Source organism: Haliotis rufescens, unplaced genomic scaffold (assembly GCF_023055435.1).
Source record: "Haliotis rufescens isolate VD_foot unplaced genomic scaffold, xgHalRufe1.0.p SCAF_9, whole genome shotgun sequence".
In the NCBI taxonomy this organism is placed as follows: Eukaryota; Metazoa; Mollusca; class Gastropoda; order Lepetellida; family Haliotidae; genus Haliotis; species Haliotis rufescens.
In genome coordinates, this window is record NW_025964383.1 from 10,769,070 (window position 1) to 10,790,567 (window position 21,498).

The 21,498-nt window shown below is 40.1% G+C and overlaps 1 protein-coding gene across 1 annotated transcript in view; it reads left to right on the top strand.

Moving 5' to 3' along the window:
* Positions 1–1,211: 1,211 nt before the first annotated feature.
* The window catches only part of LOC124123178, a 38,858-nt gene continuing 18,571 nt past the window's right edge, over positions 1,212–21,498 (top strand). The window contains exons 1-7 of the mRNA XM_048390894.1: positions 1,212–1,262; positions 8,696–8,800; positions 9,387–10,645; positions 10,733–10,816; positions 11,295–11,821; positions 12,733–12,916; positions 18,018–18,057. Of these exons, the coding sequence (XP_048246851.1) occupies positions 10,495–10,645; positions 10,733–10,816; positions 11,295–11,821; positions 12,733–12,916; positions 18,018–18,057 (986 nt within the window). The 5' untranslated portion in view covers positions 1,212–1,262; positions 8,696–8,800; positions 9,387–10,494. The remainder of the gene's footprint in view (positions 1,263–8,695; positions 8,801–9,386; positions 10,646–10,732; positions 10,817–11,294; positions 11,822–12,732; positions 12,917–18,017; positions 18,058–21,498) is intronic.

Consider the following 21,498-nt stretch of genomic DNA (forward strand, 5'->3'; position numbering starts at 1 on the left):
AGTTCTATCAACAGTGAGACAAAATGGCTGTTCATATTCATTTCCAATATCCTCTTAGAATTAGTGATAAATGCCCACACAAAACTTTCTCTTCATAATCCTACAAAATACCAAACAGAAAGTTGGGAGTGTGAAAATTGGACATATTCCTACGTGAAATAATAAGACATAAGCACTGATGACTGTTCTATAATAATTGTACTATCTAAAGCATAAATTTGGCGAACGAAAAACGTTATATTTGAAGTCACCCTGAATGACTCACGTGGGCAAAACTTAAAACGAATATGTTCGCAATCCACAAACAAACACTTCATTAATGACGAGGATTTACCAACCCGCGAAAATCGTGTCAACTCGGATATTCCCCTAGCAATAAACTCGCTTCTAAACTCACTACTGTTCTACTGTTGGGTAGCCACAATGGCTAGACTGGACCCTCATGGAATGGTTCATGCCATAAAAGTCCAGCAACCGAACACTAATTAAGACGGGCCGACCTTGTGTTCAGGGGTCTGGTGAACACTGGTCAATGGCCGCTCATTAACTCAAGATTCACATCTCACTGTTTTGATTTATAACTGTAATTGCCAATTAATTCATTGGCATGAACATATGAAGTGCTCCACAATCATGACGGTAGGGTCTGTCATGGTGGCATGGTTGTCACAAATATCAATAAGCTGTGTGGGGTTCAGAACAGGCTCTCACTCACGGCACGCGGAGTATATCCGAGGTCAATTACTTGAGGTGGAATGCGACGCCAATTCTCTACTTGTGCTTGCAATAAACCATGTCTACATTGTAGTCGAAATGTCGGCTGGGTTAGGAAATGGTGTTTATCAAACAATGGTTAGTGTTATCGTTAACCGACCCCAAAACATTAGCATCACGATCCTTTAAATATGAAATAATGTGAACTGACATGAACTACTTTTTAAACTCCGTACATCGATACAATGTATGGGTTATGTTTTTAATGGAATAACCATGAACACAAACTTTCACAAACCTATTAATAAATTTTTTAAATTATTGTGTCACTTTATCTTGTCACAATCATCTACGGGCATCAGAAATATAGGACACTGTGTGCGACAAGCATAGTTTTAAAAATAAATATACTTCAGTATTAACACAGTTGTAGTGAGATAGCACCTCCGCGTTATCACCCAGAGGTGACCTGCATATCACTGTGAAGAACGTTACCTGTCCAGGTAGGTGCGTTGAGTCTCGTCTCCAGCCTCGCCCCCTTTGCACAGGTAACTCTTCGATATTCAGAACTGAAACGTCAATGTGTATGTCAATATACTATCAGGTTGTCAAACGGGGTACAATTCTTAATGTTAATATCCTGCAGAGGCATAATATCCGTGCTGCGTAACTTCAGATCATTCCTACTTTCGCTTTGCATCTGTGATAGGCTAGCCACTCAAACAGTAACACACTTTAGTGTTGTTATTCTACATACACTCAAGCGCACCGAATTACATTAGAAATGTGACGCTAACCCCGGTAATTATTGACTTCATATAGACGGGAGCTACGTATTGAAAACAGTAATTATCTCTCTAAAACAAGTCGGGCTTTGCTCCTATATAAATTTGACACGAATTGACATACCTGAAATATAGTCACTTCATACACAACTTGATATACCTGAAATATACTCTTTATATATTGTAAAAAGTAGGGTATATTTGACAATAAAACAATGATTTCAGAAATAGAAAGAGGCACCGATGGATGGCAATGGGTATAGGAAGGTGTAACAGGACACTCAGCAGAATATGTTGACAGGGGTGAGGGGGTGGCATATTGAAACGGTGAAAACAATCAAGAAAGGTGACAAAAATGAACGTTTGAGATGACTTGATCAATAAAATTAGTCATGCCGACAAGATTGGTCAACCATTCCTATATACGGCGTGTTATGGTCTGAATCAATATCCAAATGACACTTTGAGGGAGTCTTCTTGCAACGCCTGACCAGTTCAACTGTCAGTAGCGGGTGGCCTTTGACGTCGGCGTATACGTCTCCCGATCATGTCCTAGACGTTCGCTAACCGGCAAAAGGTCAAGACTCATTGCTGCTTATTGCATTCTGGTTATGTGTTGCTGCTGGGGTTAGACAGTTACGATAAGTGCACAGTGAGCGTTATCGACTTGAAAGGAAAAACGTGGACCAGCATGGAGCTCAAAAGGGCACACCCATTGGCTTCCGGTTGTCCCGGTATACCTGTCCTATGAACCTTCAATGCACAATATGCAGTAGAGTTCTGGCAGTCATAGCGATCCGGTCCCATATCATTACAGACCCTACCCCAAAACGATTATGCTGCCTTACATTGACGGTCATTAAGACGCCTACAGACATGTCCCCGCTTATTCAGAAAGTCCAAAGTGAATCTGGACTAATTACATGAGACCATCGGAGGTTCCCCCAGTTTCTACGATCTAAATACCTTTGGCGTCTGGCCAGAATGTGGCGTACAAAGCTGGTTCAACGTGTGGTCGGCAAGTATGGAAATGATTCGTCTGGTCAGAAGCTTGTACTCTGGTGGCCTGGCGCAAGTAAACATTAATTTGATTTAGGCTGTTGGGTTCGATTTCTTAAAACCTGTTGTTTTGTTAATCAATCCGGGTGCCCTGTTCTGGGACGATCACTAGCATTGTGGGTCCACAAAACACAAACATATTGGCTACCTCTCGCTGAGCTATTATAGATGTGAAGCATGCCAGTAGCCTTTTGGCGTTCTACACGGTAAAGACGACGCATTCCCAATGTTATCACGAAAACTGCATTAAATCAAGAGTGGAGAGTTTATGCATTACGGTAAATAATAAATATCAACAATACTAATGGTTCAGAGGGTTTTGATATTTTAGGTTTTTAACTGTTAAGCAACATTCCTTTGCCGAATGTGTGTATTCATAATCGTACGAACGAAACAATGGTTGTCTCCTTAACATTTCTGGGGAAAAGCCTGGTAATTCCCAAGCATGAATACATTGTTGTCTCTAATAACTTGATTTTGAACTCTGCATTTTGGCATACATTGGGTAACGATAAAGAGTTTGTCTGCATGCGCGTACAGGAATATCCCCGCTACCACCCAACCTAGTAAACAAAAAGGAGAAAAGCACCCCTGTATGCTGGCAATCAAATAACAATGAATGTTGAATAAGGGAGTCTTTAGTTGACCACATACCATTATTCTACCACCTCCAAACGGATGAACTTCCTGGACACATGCTTGGGTTGCCGTTCATCCTTCCACTGATCTACCCTGACTCTACCATCGGTATGAAACAAATTGAATCGATGCTCATCGCCAAACATTGGCAAACCAAGCCACATCGGTGTTAACGTCACACAGTTCTCGCTCGATGTTGTCTATTGATGCGATGTTGCGGTGTCAACGCTCTCCCATGGAATGGCTCGAAGGCCATGTTCCCTGCTTAACGTAAACGTGTCGTCTAATCACTGTGATCCTGCTTATGCGATGACCCAACTCTGTCGCTGATGATGACGCCACCGTGTGGAACCTATTATGTTGGTGAATTGTCCGGGAGCACTGGTCTTCTTGGGGGGTTGTGACCCTTGATCTTCTTCTTCCGGGACTGTCAGATGTCCAACCAATTTGTTGGACCCGTTTGTTTGAGCCATATGATTCGTTGCTGCCCCCGCCTGTGATATACATTGTACCGATGGCTCTCTCTCAATGTACTGTGGTTGATTTCGGCATTGTTTTTGTGTTTTTTTCACTACAATAAGCCTATTAAACACGGTCGATCGGCTTTTATAGTGAGCATGCACATACCGCACTTGTAAATGGCCAAAAACGCTTTTTCAGAGTTCAGGTGAAACCGTGATAAGTTTATGTCATGTTTGCTCACAATATTTTGTATTGCTAAAACTCAGCTAGTTTAAATGTGATTTTTGCTTTAAAAAACACATTTTGACAGGTGTCAAGTTTCTTTCGTACTTTTACAGTTTAGATTTAATATCAAAAATATTTTGAGTACTTTGAATTCGTTTGTACGTACGTATCTTATAATGTACATCGACACATGTACAGACCTTCTAGGTTATGTAATAGTCAGTCAAATGTTTCTCCTATTTAAAGCTGGTTAATCTTGTTGGTGAAAGATGTTTCTGTGTGGATCACAAGTGTGTAAACTTGTATACTTTACAGGTAACTGCGACACAATTATAAATAGAAAATCATTTTAATTATACATGTGTCTCCCATTATCACAATGGATGTTACTTCATCAGTGATGTAGTAGTGGTTGATGTCAGGTTCTGCTCGTCATTCGTTCCAAATCCTGATGAAGGTCATTGGCATATCGATACTTTACCCATCTATTACTGGTGTCACAATAATTTATCATATTTTTACACAATGTCACTAAATTCCCAAGTCGCTCGCTCAGGCCTCCTATGATCTCCCCCATGAACATCCGGGTAAGAAGTGTCTTCAGCAACTTACGCTTTCATACGAGGCGCCTGACGGGATCGATTGATTAAGTTCGTTGATTTATGTCATCATATTCCAGTTGCATAGATCGATTTCATAATGTCTATTATTGGATGATCCAGTAGACATTCGATTATTTACATTAGTTATTTACCATCTTGTAGGTGGAATACATTCTGAATGAAACGTCAAACAACAAAACAGACATACCATGGCGTGGTATTATTTTTTGATAGTTTTCAAAGAAAATCCTATAATCCGAGTTAGTTAGTGCTTAACCTCTGGCACACGTGTTCAACTTTCAGTGACAGAAAGGTTGATCCAAAATCAATGATAATAAACCGTGCCCTTGGTTCAACGTCTAATTCTTCTTTTGCTTTATGGGTACAATGTGTGAAGCCCATGCAGGTGTCCCCCGCCGTGATATCGCTGGAATATTGCTAAAAGCGGTGTAAACTCACTCACACACTCTTTTGCTTTAGATGCCATCTCAGGTGACATGAATAAGTATTTACAATGTATAGCATACATTTAACAATAATGTACCTTATGAACTAGATCGTTGTTTACGTGTAATGAGAAGGCCTTATATCATGCACATATAGTTATCGTGTAGTGTTATCAGATGCATGCTTCATGAGGTGACGGTGTACACCTCCCTTTGATTGGACAAAACTGGTCCATCAGTCGCATGATCTCTTTTGCACGTGACGACAGTTGGTATCATTGAACTATATTGGCGATTACGCCTCAAGTCCTTGATGTAATCGTATATTTATAGGGGTCATGTAAACTATGTTTGTCTAGGAACACTGCTAGCAGTTACTACATCTCCGTCTATCCTGATCCTGCATTGAACTTCATGGCAAGAATTACTTTTGTAAAGAATAGATCGAATTTCAACACGTGACAACCAAGTCATTCCGAGTGTTTCTTGATTTTCTGTCGTGAAAAGACATCATGGGGTTTGTTCAATATATTCCTAATACTCAAGATTTGGATCACACACTCCCTCTGTTTTATGATAGGTTTTGCGAAACATATTATGAATGAAGTCAGTCTGTCATACAGAGGCAGAAAATAAGATCACCATTACCTCATGTGAGATCAAAGTTCAAATGACAGTGTCATCTACAATGCCACATTCGAGATAATGATAGAGCCAGGATAATGTATTCCCACTATGTCCAGCTGGCCTAAGCTTTGGTCAGCCAGCCCTAACATTTACAACCAGTATAAGGAAACGCTTTGCTTGTGTGTCATCAGTGTATGGAGGCTTAGGGGTTAAATGAACCCAGTGCATCAGCCACCAGCACTTATCGGTGTTCCAATTACTGTTCTACATATCCAACCACCACTGGTGTCGAGAACCCTTGCCACCAGCTTGCCAACCACATATCCCCACGTACTAGCACATTAAAACACATCTGTGACGCCATTCTATTGTTTGAACGCTCCATTATTTTTCAGGAATGGAGAGTTGCTTGTCAACTGTACATTATCTTGAAGCAGCATTTGAATTTTTCAAATATTTTCAACTACAGAATATTTTGTCAAAGTGTAAAAGTAGAGATGAGTTTTAAGTAGGGGAATATCCTCGTAACTCTCCATTCCTTCCTCGAGTTTACCAATTTTGCAGCACTCTGCTATGACTTGCGTCAAAGAGATATATTTATCATGTCACATTTGGCACAAAGCCAATGGAAGTAGCCTAGTCACAATCTCAGTCCAGAATATTCATGGCCAAAAGTGTCGTCACAGGCACACGCATCTTGGATACAGAGTACAAAATATTTACAGGGTGTATTACAGATCTTGTGTCATCATACTGCGCTTCCTATGACATTATTTACATGAAGCAGAAAGGAGCGAGAAAGGGCTAGTGGGGTTGTAAGGATCAACTACTTGTTCAGAAAACGATTCTCAAAGAGGCTTAAACTTACGACCGTAACCTCTCAATGTGTTGGATAGACTACAGAAAAGCTTATGATTCTGTACCAGGAGAATGCTGACAGAGTCTGCTACGGGTCAATGAGGTTTTACCTCGTTTACTTCCCACCCGTTGTAATCCCCCATTGCTCTCTAAAACAAAAATTTCATCACCTATGATGAGCTTGTCATAAGACAAGAAGGCTGTCTTGTCTTCACTTCTGCCGTCCAGCATGTGGTGGATGAAACCGGCTCTAGTCTCAAGTGTCATTCAGAGCATGTATAGTTACCATGACTTTTTCTTATTGCCATGACTTGAAAACCACAAACAAATAAAACTCTTTCCACAAGTCAAAGGTTTTCGCAACAGCACAAACTTATATTGGTATTTCCCAATTACCATTGCTATACACTATGTGAACATTTATATTAATCTGTATCACGAGCTCAGAGCAGAGTAACGCAGTTGTTGCAAGTCTAGTGCAATGAGTGTTATCTCGCGACCTTTCTGACCCTCTGATGGTGTGTAAAACTGTGACGTCAGTCCGAAGAACTCAATAGCTTATTCTTAAATCACCCCTTTGCTACTTTTCGTGGTGTTTTTGCATTTTCATATTTATGGTGTCCAATTCAGATCCAATACATTTTAGTTAGATGTAATTGGAACTCATATCTGACAGCTGATATACAGAATCATTGAATACTTCTTGACAAGTAGGTGAAAATTATTTGGGAATACTTCAGGCTGTCAGCAATTATCTATAACCCGGTATTCAATGTAATTATTTATTGTTCAAAACATGACCGTATAAATAACTAGAAGACTTTTTTTGCATTACATGCCACATCCCAACTTCAATGCTCAAAAACGTTCACATCAGAAACATGTGAAACATGTTCACATCATTAACCATTTCGACCTTACCACAAAAGGGTGACAGTGGATCTCGTACAGGTCCAATTCAGTACAACTTTGACACAGAAAGTCCTATGCCTTTAAAATTTAGTTGTATTAAAAAAACACATTTGTAAGCACTTCCGGTTTAATGACATATGTGTGTTAAGAGTTTTACTCAATTCACGCTTTTCGGGACATCTCCCATCTTCTGAGTGACTTCGACCTTCAATGCCATCCAAGCACATGCGAGAAGATTACTTGTTAGAAATATAGCATACTATCAATACGTCCTGAATGAAATTGTTTATACGTCATCTAAGGATAGAATGACCTTCGACGCGACCTTCCTATTGACAGTTGCAAAAAATGCAGTTTTAGTGTAATTTGACAGTTGTAAAATCTACGATTCTTCATGAGTGAGAGAGTGAGTATGGTTTTAAGCCGCTTTTTGCAATATTGCAGCAATATCATGGGGGCAGATATCGGAAAACGATTTTTCATGAATTAACTTGACCTTTCGTGCATTGTAAACCATGTTGTTACCTCTGCTGACTGACCATACACTAGCATTTTTGACGCTAAACTAACATGCGAGAACATTACTTTTGGCAAAATAAGGCTGTGTTACAAATATAAAAATCTGCTTAAATATCCTGAATGATTCTAGTTACTAGTCATTTCACGAGTGCATTACCTTCAACCTGACCTTGACATTTGACATTGCCTTCCAAGACATTGAGTTAATTACTGATGGGCAATCAGACGTGATTGGAAAATGATTTTAATGAATTCATTTTAAAAGTGAAATTTCCTTATTGGACTGATCTTGATCTTACAATGGTATCACCAAAAAGTTGTTATAATGATTATGTCAGAAATATTCTCAAGGGGTATAATAGAGATATATCATGTCTCGTCTGCATCCATATCACACAGTCGTTCGACTTCCTATTATTATCCGTGCCCTCTGCTTGGTGTCCCCTGGCATCAGATCAGGACAGTACCCGGCTTTGCCACTCGAAGAACAATCCAACCGTCAACCTGGCTACTGCAGGCGGCTGCCGTGTTGGAGAGTCTCCTTCTCTGTCTGGAGCGTGGGTAGAAGTGGCAAGAAAATTAATTGACAGTGCCAGGTCCAGCCACTACCACACACCCTCTCCCCCGCCACACACACACGCACGCTTGCACGCACGCACGCACGCACGCACACACACACACTCTCACATACACACACACACACTCAAACAGTCAGCGACAATCCCACACCCCGCTTCATATTACAGTTAATTTCTACTTCAATCTGTAAAAATACGATATCACTCCATCATTCCATACATCTGTATATATCTGCTTTGTAATTAATTCAGACATTACATGTTTTCAGGTTTTAGAGTGATTGACTGGTGCTTGCAGAGAAGGCGCATCCAGCTTTGTTATGATGCTGATGACATGTCATCACTGGGTTTAGAAACCGCTAAGAAGTATATAGGTAACAATATTATTTTTTTTGTAATACTGCCTGCAGTTTATACGTCTTAAGATTATTGAATAATCTCAACAACACCAGGTTCAGATGATTCAAAATTTCGGACATGTACTATTTGCTTTCATATAAATGCGGTTGTCATTCAAATTGATACGGATTAGAAAGAATGGTTTCAGGTCATACGTTTTTTTACATGTCCAGTCCACCTTTAGCAAATAGAAAAAATCACGACAAGTATTAGGGTACAAGTGCCATGTGCAATGTCTGAAGTGTTATATTGAGTTAGTCTACGTAGTTTAATGCCGGTGCAATATTCCAACTAAGCTATGGTTCCCTGTAAATAATATAGTCAAGTCTCGACCAATAAAATCACTGACTAAAAGCATGAGAAACGTTCGACGCAATTGGAGTAGGACACCATGTCACCAGCATAGTCGTAGTGCATGATCAACAGATCTTACAGTTCTGACCCAGAGGCGATAGTTCAGAAAGGCAACATATACATGCACTGTTGCATAAGGTGGTATTTTGCAATGCATGTTTTAGTGAGTGTCTTTCAAATGTTTTACTGTCATATGTACATTTTCAGATGGGTGCGCAAAATGTGAGGCGGTAGGGAAATCATACAAGTCTCAATACAACAGTGCCAATTGCATTATTCTTCACACGAAACGGTGTATTATTTGTGCTGGAAAGAAATCTGGAAAACTTTTAGAAACGAAAAAGAAAACTCTTGACAGACTAGGGAAGGTAGTCTCAGCTTTGAGGAACAGCGGAGGGGGTCAAGTTCTGATTCACGTAGAGGATCAAATACCCGAGGACAGGTGTCTGGAACAGTTTGATGAGTTCATCACCAGGAGTCTGTCTGATCTCATTGATGACGGAGAGTTATATGTAGACACATACAGGCGACATTGGCTCTCTGATATATATGAGTTTCAAGGTCAGACGGACTACGTCTTAGTGAGCGTGAAGGAAACGAATGGGATAGCTACTGTGGATTTTAACACGAAAGTGAGGAACGATATTGAAAACATATCAGTAACTTCCGCCAGTTTGGCTGTGTGCATGATCAGTAGACAGAATAACACAGATACCAAGAAACTCAAGACAAAAGGTTTATGTGAGAATATTCAATATCTCCATGAAAGCAGGAATATTGAGATCAAACGTTTCAATATTGGCAAATTGAAGAATCAAATAACAAAGCAAATTTCGAGAAATCTGTCACATTTCGTAGATTATATATGGCATGATCTCAAACTTAAAGACAATCTGACCTCTATGTCCAAGGTTGAAGGGGGCGGATCATACTATGTTGGGATAAGTGAGGATATTCTGGACATTGAGAGTTACAGAACCAAACTTCTTAACATTGATGGGTTTTGTGTGACATTTGAAGAATCCGAGATCATCAGAGCCATTAAAGCTAAACTTCAAAGTGACACAATAGCCTTACAGAAGGACAAATTCCGTTGTGTTCCTGACGATTTGATTGAAGTGCAGTTACATCCATTACCGGGAACTGAGAGGCGTGTTCTAGAGATAGTTGTGCGCTATTATGATGGCATTGTCTTCAGTGATAAGGACGGACCAAGGGCGTATGAAGTAAAAGACAACGCTATACATCGGATGGACAAAGCGACCTGGTTAGGGCGTTTTAAAGCCGCAAAAAAATAATTTAAGGGACGTTCAACATGGCAGAGCAGTTGGAGTGTCCCAGCAAGACGAGTGACAGTGACGAGAGTGATGACTCCAGTGTGTCAAGCAGATACAGCTCGGAAGGAGAAGTTCCATTACTGACCTGTAATGACCTTTCTGACTCGGATGATCCAGTATTGATTTCTGGTGAGGCTTTTTGTACGTTCTATAACAGATACATCATGTTCATCTCTGTACAATGTGAATGTAATCCGTTTGCTTGACCTGTTTCAGGTGATATGCTCCCTTTTAGAAGTGTCTCCATAACAGACCAAAGGAAAATAGTGAGGATTCTATCAGATGAATCGGGACAATCATGTACGTGTAAGAGAGAGACTTCCTGATTGATATCAGGACATGCAATAATTGTATCTGACATGTACTGCGCCCGATCAAATACTGCCCATATGATTTTGTCTTATGCACAGTTTCTTGTTGTGCCTTGTGATATGTTATATCGGTATTATATACACTGTACAACTGTATACATATAGTTTTATGCCTGGACATTATTTGATCGTACAAAAGCCATGTCCATCTCCTTAGTTATCTCCAAGTTAAATGAGGGAAAACAATTCAATATTTATCATAAGGACCATCTCCTTTAGATGTCACACATATACATGCATTTAAAAAAAAACTTTTATATAAATCTGTACCCCGACATTTGTTTGACTTTATGTATACAAACTTTCGTAGCTTCCGACCTGCTGATGACCATTAGTGCAAGATGAGCATGTGTGACTCAGTTGATTTCAAAACTCATATCATTCTATTTGTGTGGTGGCTGTTTCAGTTTTTGGCATCTTCCCGGCAGTTATTGAAGGCAAACTCACCACAAAATATGCCCACATTGTACAGAGGCTGAGGGAGCTACCAGACAGAGATCGTACAGTCATCATCTCAGCAGGCAGCTTACTGAAGATAGTGGACCCATCCTGGGAGCGGCGGGTCCCCGCGTCTCTCCTGTGTGATGTATGTGTGTTCTCCACAACACGGCCTGTCTTGGTGCTGACTTTCACAGCTAGGGATGGGATCAACATGAAGACCATTCAATACAACACCCAGTTGGCGAGATTGATCGTACGACATGTGAAGGAGGATACGAAATTTGATTTCAATGTTGTACACGCTGCTGTAGACAACTTTGAATGTCAGAAGAAGTACAGTTTTCTGGCAAGGATCAACCAGCGTGAGAATGCAGCAGAATGCATCTGCTTCCCTGCCGACCTGCACATGAATAGAGACAAGTGTACAGCCATTATTAAGTCCTTCCTGAAATATCTGCCGGGAGACACTGAGTCAGAGACATCCAAAGAAGATGTAAGTATACATTCCATTTCATAGGTCAAATAAACCAGTTGAATAACCTCATCTTCAGGCAGGCAGGGAGGGTTAGGTATAGACTTAAAATTACCAGGGGTAGAAATAGGGAAAATAAGGGAAAACAAGGGTGTGGATAAATGGGGTTATTACGAGACTGTGAGTTGATATGGTAAATATACTTAATCAGGCTTAAACATTGTATTTATTCACAAGTAATATCAGTGATTCAGACAGTGATATAGGTATAACGATTCCGAATGACAATGATTTAACTACCATATATGCAAAGTTCATATTTTTTAAAAATATATTTTTAAAGTACAAAATAACTTTGTAATTCTTCGCAGAACGCCCGGGGTCCGCCCGTGAGAGTAAGCGCCCTTTCCTTTGGCCAATGAACGTTTCTTTAGTGTGTGTTACTACGAGACATTTGTTTAAAGTCATAATGTTAGGAAAGAGTGTCAGATATCTCACATTTTTGTATTTTTACGAAATCCAACAATTAGGAATTAAGCTCCAGGCACAGGTATTGAAAATAATGATTAGCGTGCTCTCTAATATCCTAATAATATCTTCAATGGTAAATTACTTGTATAGTTCTAAAAGACTTTATCCCCAGTTAGACACTGATTTTCGATATCTGAGACATCTATTTCCATAATCACAGTTCCTGTACTTCCCTGACTGTTACGTCTGTTTCGATATTTATGTTTAATTTGTAAATACTGCAAGTACTGCCTACCGGTCTTTTTATGTGTATAGTTTTCTGTCTGTTGCTTTATTCAGCCGTGAAACATACCCATGATATGATAAATCATTAAATTGAAATTAGAGTTTGTTCCTCATCGCCCCACGCTTCCTAATCAAATGTTAGTTTTCCTACATACATGTTTATTTTATTTTTCAAGGCACTTGATGAATTGCGACAACAATTACATACAGCGGAGACCGATCACGACCGTAAAATCAACAGCGTTAATCAACACTACAGAGAGGAAGTTTCACAACTGAATTATCTGCATGAACAGCAAAAGGAGAAACTGGAGAGCGAAATCAAAGAATTACTTCTTCAGCTTCCGCATGATAGACAAGGTAAAAAATCTGGAAAATAAAAAACACATTTGACATATGTAAAACATTATATAAGGTTTTCAGTCTAAGGTTTTGAAACCCTTTAGCACCTGATTAATGTATTTATATGTCTCTGTGTTTTTCCTTGTTGACTCTTTAATGGATGCTAAAACATGTATACCTACTGTATCAATATAATACAACTCGTTGGTTAATAACCACTTGATACCAAACCAAGTGAAACATAGAACCTTACAATGCCTGGATACAGTCATTACACACAATTTGCAAAAGCAAGTCAAAACTTTAATGTCGTATGTGGACTCTGGAGTTCATAGTTTTACACAGATGACTATGACCAGCCATTATGTCAGAAAACGGTGTCCTGGATGAACTGAACGTTCGCGCGTCACGACGTAAGAAATGAGTAGCGTTGGGATGTAGAAGTTCACCTTACAAAGAGATCAAGCTCCACTTTCTTCCCTCGTGAGAAAACCGATGCCACGAGACGAAAAGTGTGGGTCCTCGGATGCACTTTCACAATGGAGACAATGAACTGTTGAAGTCGAGTTTCGATGCATACTGGTACATCTCGGTGTCTAGGTTCAGATAGTACTTTATAATTCCGCGGCAAATTTGCGTAGAAACGGTTACATTCTCAGCGGCAAAAATATTTTAATAAGGATTAACATTAACAATACCTTAAAATATTGAACAAGCTGACTTCACGCTAAACAGTTGATGTGTAAGTTATCCATTCTCTTACCACATATAACAAAACACATGATAAATAACACATGTGATTCTATTAGTACTGCAGGAATCTAGATTAGTGGCGCAAGGATATTTAGTAACTCATTTGAATTTGTTGTTACAACACTTTGGGACGTAATAATAGCAGCAGGAACCTTTGGTCAGATGATTTCACCAAGTCTGTTATCAATCTGTATATAGTCAAGCAGCAAAACCTAGACAAGCCTTCACCTCAGGTAATTTTCAATGAAATAAAGATTTAATATTTCAGTTTAATATTTGAGCGAATGTATTGGACTATTATGAAAGGAGATTGGCACATATGATTGGCAAATATACAAACGGGCGCATACCTTGTAAAACATTACCAATTTAAAAAATGATAATTAAAATGACACTAAAAGAGTACCTGATTTCTGTTTTCTAGTATATCTGGCATGTGTGTGAATTGTAGAACGTAAGCTTTAGTAGCAATTCATGTAAACCGAATTACGCGTCATACTGTAACATCTGAAAACATTTCGTAGCTAACATGGTTTTATTTTCAAACAACCTGAAAAATACCATTTTCCTGACATTTGCATGGCGGTTGAATGTCAATAAATGTTGTGGTGAAACGTTCCGGTGTTCCCCGAGACACAATAATGCCTCTTTGTTTCTAACAAACTGGTATCACCAGGACATTTCCAATTTTTTATCAGTGACCAAGGTGCTGTTGGTTGGATGCAGGTCCCTATTTTGACATGTGTCATACGTGTTTGAACTATTGACTTGTCGTTGCATTAGACGTGGTACCATTGGGAAAGTTACGCTCACCTAGGTATCATCACTATTTGATAGTGACTCATAACTATAAACTTATTCTTTGATCGGAATCGTACAATAGACTCTGTTCTAAGAAAAAAAATGTTATAATTATAAATAAGGATATTGTTGCTTTTCTAAGAGTATCACATCTTTTCAACATTGCACGCTTGAGGTTAGCAGAGAGGCATCCAGCTCTTGAATTGTTATAGGCTGTCGTAAACAAGTTCCACTCGGACCAAACAACCATTGACCGATACGTTATTAACAAATATGCAGCTAGCGTTCATAACCGACCCCGACCAGTGCGACGTCGCGTAACCATGCCTCATCACCATCTTGTGAGGAGAGTTAAGGCACATTTTAGGAGTGACCTTATTGGCATTAACGGTAGTTTCACGGCTCAGTTCTATGTGGACAATGTCCTGCTGTCTGCCCTGCAGCCTTTGCTGAGACGTTTTCAGCGTCAGTTGTTTTTTCCAGCAGCATCACGTCCGCCCCAACTCTGCAAAGATCAAACAGCAATTCCTCTCAACAGTCATTAATGTCAAGGAATTGCTCGTATTTTCCCCAGATCTGAATGTGATAGATCACATGTGGGATTAGGTCGGATTATGTATGCGACCAACACCCACTGCTCACACTGAATAGTGTCTTCTTGATCTTGGTGTGGTGCTGTAATCCCCTATGTTGCTGCTTGAACCAATGCCTACCAGAATATCCTGTCCACTCATTTTGTTATGCAACCGTCATTCTTTGTCATGCGAGTATTATTTTTACTGCTAAACTCATTTTCAGGTTATTCAAGTTATGATCACACATTTTCATTATGTGTCAGCATATTACGAAAACAAATTATAAGCTGCTACGATGGATTTCTACCACATGGAAAGAACATTTGCCATGAATTTTTAAAAAAAATACCCGATTTTGATTGTTTATCAGAGGTATTGAATTACGAAAACCTCCTCTGACTGAAACAGACGATTTGACTGCCGCATCACCACGAAAGCCCATATCATATAATCAGTACTTCTTTCACAGTCATTGTCTGTACGCATATTCCAAAATTATATCTAAAATTATAGGCTACAAAACGCAAAGTTGCGGTTGATACAATATTCAAACGATATGTGACAATACCTTTCGTGCAGAAAAAACGATAGAAAAATGCAAAGAGAATGTATTTCAAATTTCGTGGTCAACAGATATCTTGCTATTTGGCGCTTTTCTATATACGATTGTGACGTCATATATTGTGCGTTACAATGAGCGATATGACGTCATAATAATGGCATGTGGTGTAGAACAAAATCATTTCAAGGCTTGCATAGCTTTTGTATGTGTGTCCTCCTCATTTTAGCTCACAAAGTGCCGTACTACATGCTTTCAGTGCCTGTCGGTGATTTAAGACTGTTGTCGGGAATTCTGTAAATTCTGATTGACAACCCACTCAAAACACTGGACTCAGCCCATACATGTCCATTAGGACACCAAAGAGTTCGCGTTGTATTTAGTCATGGTAGAATGGAGATAAACATACTGTGTTTTCAAAGTAGAGCTGGGTTACCTCTAGATGTAACCACGCCAAATTTAACATTTGAAACCTCGTAAGGCACGTTTTGTTTTAAATTCAAGCTAGCGTAACCTAATTCTACACTGAAAACACAGTATGTTTTTCTCCTAAACTAACTACTAACAGTCCATGTGATGAGCGCTCCAGTCATATGCTAATGAGTCAAGTCACATAGGCAAGTTCTCACAGCCTGTAGCGAATGTGTTCACAGATCTGAATTCCTACAAGGTTGCTCGGAGATTTGGAAGGCATCACAAGCGCGATACCATGATTTCATCCCAGACATATATTTTGGCGAAGAATTGTCACCTGTCGGAGGCCACAACCCTGGTCGTCTCTGAAGTATTTTTATTTTCCAACTCAACTGCTATATGCCGTGCGACATCATGCTGTGAGGTACTGGATTCAAACATTCATATCGCTCACGGTCGTTTTCACTTTCGCATTGCATTGTGTAATCTCATCACAACGATCATTAGTGGTGATACAATCATGAAGATACAATAAGGGAAATAGAAAAACAACAACAGATAGATGTGTTACCATTGCTGAACTTGAGGAAGACACATTGAAGAGAACATTTGGAGCTAATTGAGGAGGATTTCGAGTTGAAACAGAGATAAGTAACAGGTGTTGAAACTTGGGTCTACCACTATGATCCCGAGTCAAGACGTCAATCCATATAATGGCACCATTCAACTTCTCCGTCACCAAAGACATACACGTCTCTAAGATCAGGGAAGAAAGTTATGGCCACTGTATTCTGGGATGTAATGCATGTGAGCCTTGTTGATGACTTAGAAAAGCAAAAGACGATAACCGGTGCCTACTTTGTTGATTTGTGTCATCGCCTGTGAGATTATATCACAGAAAAGCGGCAAGGAATGGAGTTCTACTACTTCATGACGGTGCCTCTTCTTACACCTCTTAGCTTGCAAAGGCTGCTTTGCGATAATGTGGGTTCGAAGAGCTTCCTGACCCTCCATACTCGCCAGACTTGGAACAAAGGTATTTCCACCTGTTGCCTAAACTGAAGGAACGCTTTCGTGGAAAGAGCAATGACGACAACGATGACTTCAAAGCTGTCGTGAATGGGTTTTTAAGGGTGGCTTCAGAAAACTCCTTCCTTCCTGGAAATGAAAAGCTTCACTATCGAGATGAGAAAGGTATTAAAAAGCAGCGAGATTATACCGAAAAATAAACTTACAAACACTTTCACATATTGTTGGTTTTGTTTGTTTGGCTAAGAGTGAGTGAGTTAAAATAAACGTCGCATCGCCATTATTTCAGCCATATAGCGACGAGACCAAGTTAATATGTTTACAATTGAGCCATTGATGAAAAGTAATATCTAAAAACAATTTATGAAATATTTTGTGCATAATAATATCATGTATACAGTTATAAAACACGGGCTATAGGCCACCAGCAACCAAAGCTGGGCCACCTCGCTGGGGAACCACGGGGACTTACAGTACATCTGCCTCCTGCATGATACCCCAGCAGGATTTGTTAGGTTTAGAGCATTGACCAGCACTTGGTTTATTGAAGCTCTTTTTCGGTTTTCAGACGTTGATACGTAGACTTGTCTCAACAATTTCATTAGAGATTCTCAGTCGAATAAAGAAGGCTGTCTAACAAAGAAAAGCAGCTTGACAAACGTGTGATATCTTCGAACACCATTTAATTTATACCTCATACGTCTCGGTTCATCAGCAGTGTCCACGGAGGTTCTGAGATGACATATTAATAATTATCAATATATCAATGCAATAGCTATTTTTCAACAAGGAGCGTTAGGTATTCACTAGCTGATATTAAACCTTTCAAATGGAGTAAAATGGCTTTATGTCCTTCGAGGATGTGTCTGAATCTTTGAGTAAGTGCGTTTGTTTTAACGCATTCATGTAGTGTACAATAATACGACTTTACGGTTAAATACTCATGTTATTTGTTAAAAGTGATGGTGTCATATTATTCCTTTCACAGAACTGCAAGACTTGAACTCCGGTACCAGAACATCGAGCAAGTAAGGCACATTATTCATCTTCCTATTTGTTATTCACAAACACATTTATTAATCTAATTAAGGAGCAAGGCCTAACAAATGTATAATTACACTTCATTGCCTCAGTGGAATTATCTATGTGACACAGACTGCCTTCTGCTATGAATTTGGAAAATGCGCGATTCTGTTTGGTCAGTTGGTGGTTTAAACCACAATAACCATTACATAACAAATTACATTGTTTGACGTCCGGTGAAAAAGTAAACCTCGTGCAGATACAGTAGCATACAGAAAAATACGGTTTTAACGAACTCCAATTTTAGTTCATTATAACCGTAATTCGTTATAAGCATATCAGCACATATGCAGCAAATATACAGCACATTGTCGGGATCAAAACACATTTCGCTATATCCGTCAGTTCGTTATGAGCGTGTTCGTTATAAACGTAGTTTACTGTGTTTGGTTTTGAGTTTGTTTTCGTTGTTTTCCCAATTCAGATCGAAAACCCATTCAAAACAATGGACTAGAGCCGTGCTTCACGCAATACAAAATATTTAATGTTGCCACAAAAGAATGGAGATAAACTCATTTTAGCACAAGTAAATCTACAGCTAAACAGCTGAACAATGAAAACACCGTACGGCCATCTTCTAAATGATTAGCCTCCTCTGCTTCCCGTTACCCTGTAAGAAAGTCATTTTTCAGCATATGGTCATTGGACGACGGAATATTCTTTAACACTGTTACACTGGTGCACTCCAGAACGTCGAAATTTTGTTACGTACGTCTGCGAATCATATTTCTGATAACGGTACACAAGTGAATCTTTCACTTACAAGGGACAACGATTACTGGTAAGCTTTCCTACATTTGAGTAAACAAGCAGAGCAGCCGCGGACCGTTGCAGTGCAACTCAATAAAGTCAGATTAATAACAAATGAGATAATATCAGAAATTGTATAAATCAGGTAATTCATAACACTCTTTCGTTTGTTTGTAGACATAAATGTATGAGGAGTATTTACCCAGAACTTGAATTACACACAGACAACGTCGCAGTTTGAAGATATCAGTCCCTAATCACCACACCTACACCATGTACCTCGTGTTTCATTCGCAGTGACCTGCTTATTTTTTACTAATCACGTGCGATTTTTTCGTGAAATCCGGATTAACATTGGGTTGTCTCCAATGGAAAGAGCACATTACACATAACGCTAAACCAAGCCTTTAGGCGTGAAGAGCAAACGATTTAGCCACTATATTACCCCACCGTCCCGAGAAGAAGAAGAAGAAGAATAAACTCTTAAAAGTCTCACACATTGTACAATGCCAGCATGGCAATCATACATATACTGAGTCAAATTAAAAACTTCACGTTTTTAAAAGTAATCCCATAAATGATATACAACGGACAAATGTATCAGAGAAGGTAATTTTTAAACATTAATATCCAAAGAAGGATTTTAATTAGGGGTGGTAACCATAATTTGTTCCAAGCACCTACGGTATTCGGTAATAACATCAACAGTTTATCAACATCAACAAGTCCCAAGCACGAGAATCTGATGGCACACAGGTTCAGTAGCGTGTATGGCCACCATGTGCGTTGACAACTGCCACACGACGCCTCTGCGTGGACCTTGTGATGCTTGTGAACACATGATTGGGAAGACGACGCCATTGTTGCTGCAAAATGGTGCAAAGATCTTGCAAATTTTGTGGTTGGTTCTGGAGATTGCGCAGACTTCTGCCAAGAGCATCCCAGACGTGTTCGATGGGATTGAAGTCGGGAGACCTTGACGGCCAGTCCATGACGTTGACTCCCGCATTCTGAAGGAAATGCCTTGTCACAACTGCTGTGTGGGGTCTGGCATTGTCGTGTTGGAAGATCAAACCAGGTCCATGTGCTGACATAAAAGGCAGAAGTTCTGGTGCCAGTACCTAGTCGCGGTAAGCAGCAGCGTTGAGGTTGCCACGGATGACAAGTAGCCTGGAACGTGCAGTGCCACAGAAAGTACCCCACACCGCCTCGAAATCTGTCAACTTCCTGTACACAACACTGGGCGTAACGTTCATGACGGGACTCATCACTGAAGACGACTTGATTCCAATTCCTCACAGGTCCATCGTAAGTGTCGCTGGGCCCACAATTGACGTTGACGTCTGTGTAATTGAGTCAGAATCGGCCTGCAGTATGGTCGTCGTGCTTGAAGGTGAGCAGTTCTCAGACGGTTTCGAACAGTTTGCGCACACAGTCTACCCCTAAACAGTTCATTTCTGGTTGATGTAGCCGTCAAAAATCGGTTACGGAGGTGACGTAAGACAATCTGACGGTCCTCTGCATGTGACGTCAAACGTGGTCGACCTGGCCGAGGGCGATCAGCGGTGGTACCCGTTTGCTGTAGACGCGTCTGTAAAGCATAAACAGTCCGTCGACTACAACCCATCGTCCTTGCGACTTCAGCTACGGACGTTCCCGTCTGCAACATGCCGATGGCACGTTCACGTTGCACATTTGAAAGGCGTGGCATGACAAATGGCCGTAAAGACTTTTGTCTTCTCGTGTGTTATTTTTTATATTAATGACTGCCACCAAGTATGGCTGAAAACACGTGCCGTATTATGGCCACGTGACCAGTTGCACGATGATTTTGATCGATTCACCTGCACAAAAACGGGTGTTATCTGAAGACAACACGTGACCATTACAGTTTAAATACACAATAAGGGCCCACAATGATAACTGGTCAAAATGTTAAAATTTTAGGATTGTGAAGTTTTTAATTTGGTTCAGTATACACACACACACACACACACACACACACACACACACACACACACACACACACACACACACACACACACATTCCGAGATGGTGTGTCGTGCCCCACGCTCGGCGACCATGTTGCAGTTCTTTTGAATTTTCACTCATTGGAATGTAGTATGTTTGTAACTTTACCCATGCTAGCACCATTCAAAAGATTCGTAACAGCGGATACACGTGAAACTTTGACTATTTTATTTCAATCCGTTTATTATTGTTTCGAACTCTCACTGTTTACATGTTGTGCTGTGAAAAAAACAACCACTTACTGTTTGTGCCTGATGATACTTGTGTGAGATCGAAATGTCCTCACTGTTATAGTTAGGGTCATATTTGACCATGACCAGAACTCATCTGAATATAACGAAAACTGGTTGTCCTTTATCGCGTTATGCATAACTAGGATATCGTTAGCACACAACATACTCACCCACACATTGACTCACTCCCTCACTCTATTATATGGTCTTTGATATGGGGGGATTGGGGGAGGGGGGAGTAGGGGCACGGGTGGCCCAGTCGTCTAAGGCGCCGCGATTTGCTGTGAAGAGTTGCGTCCCTTGGGCACGCCAGAAACCTATGCTTGTGGGTTCGAATCCCGGTTCGCTTAAGCTGACACGCCACGATATAA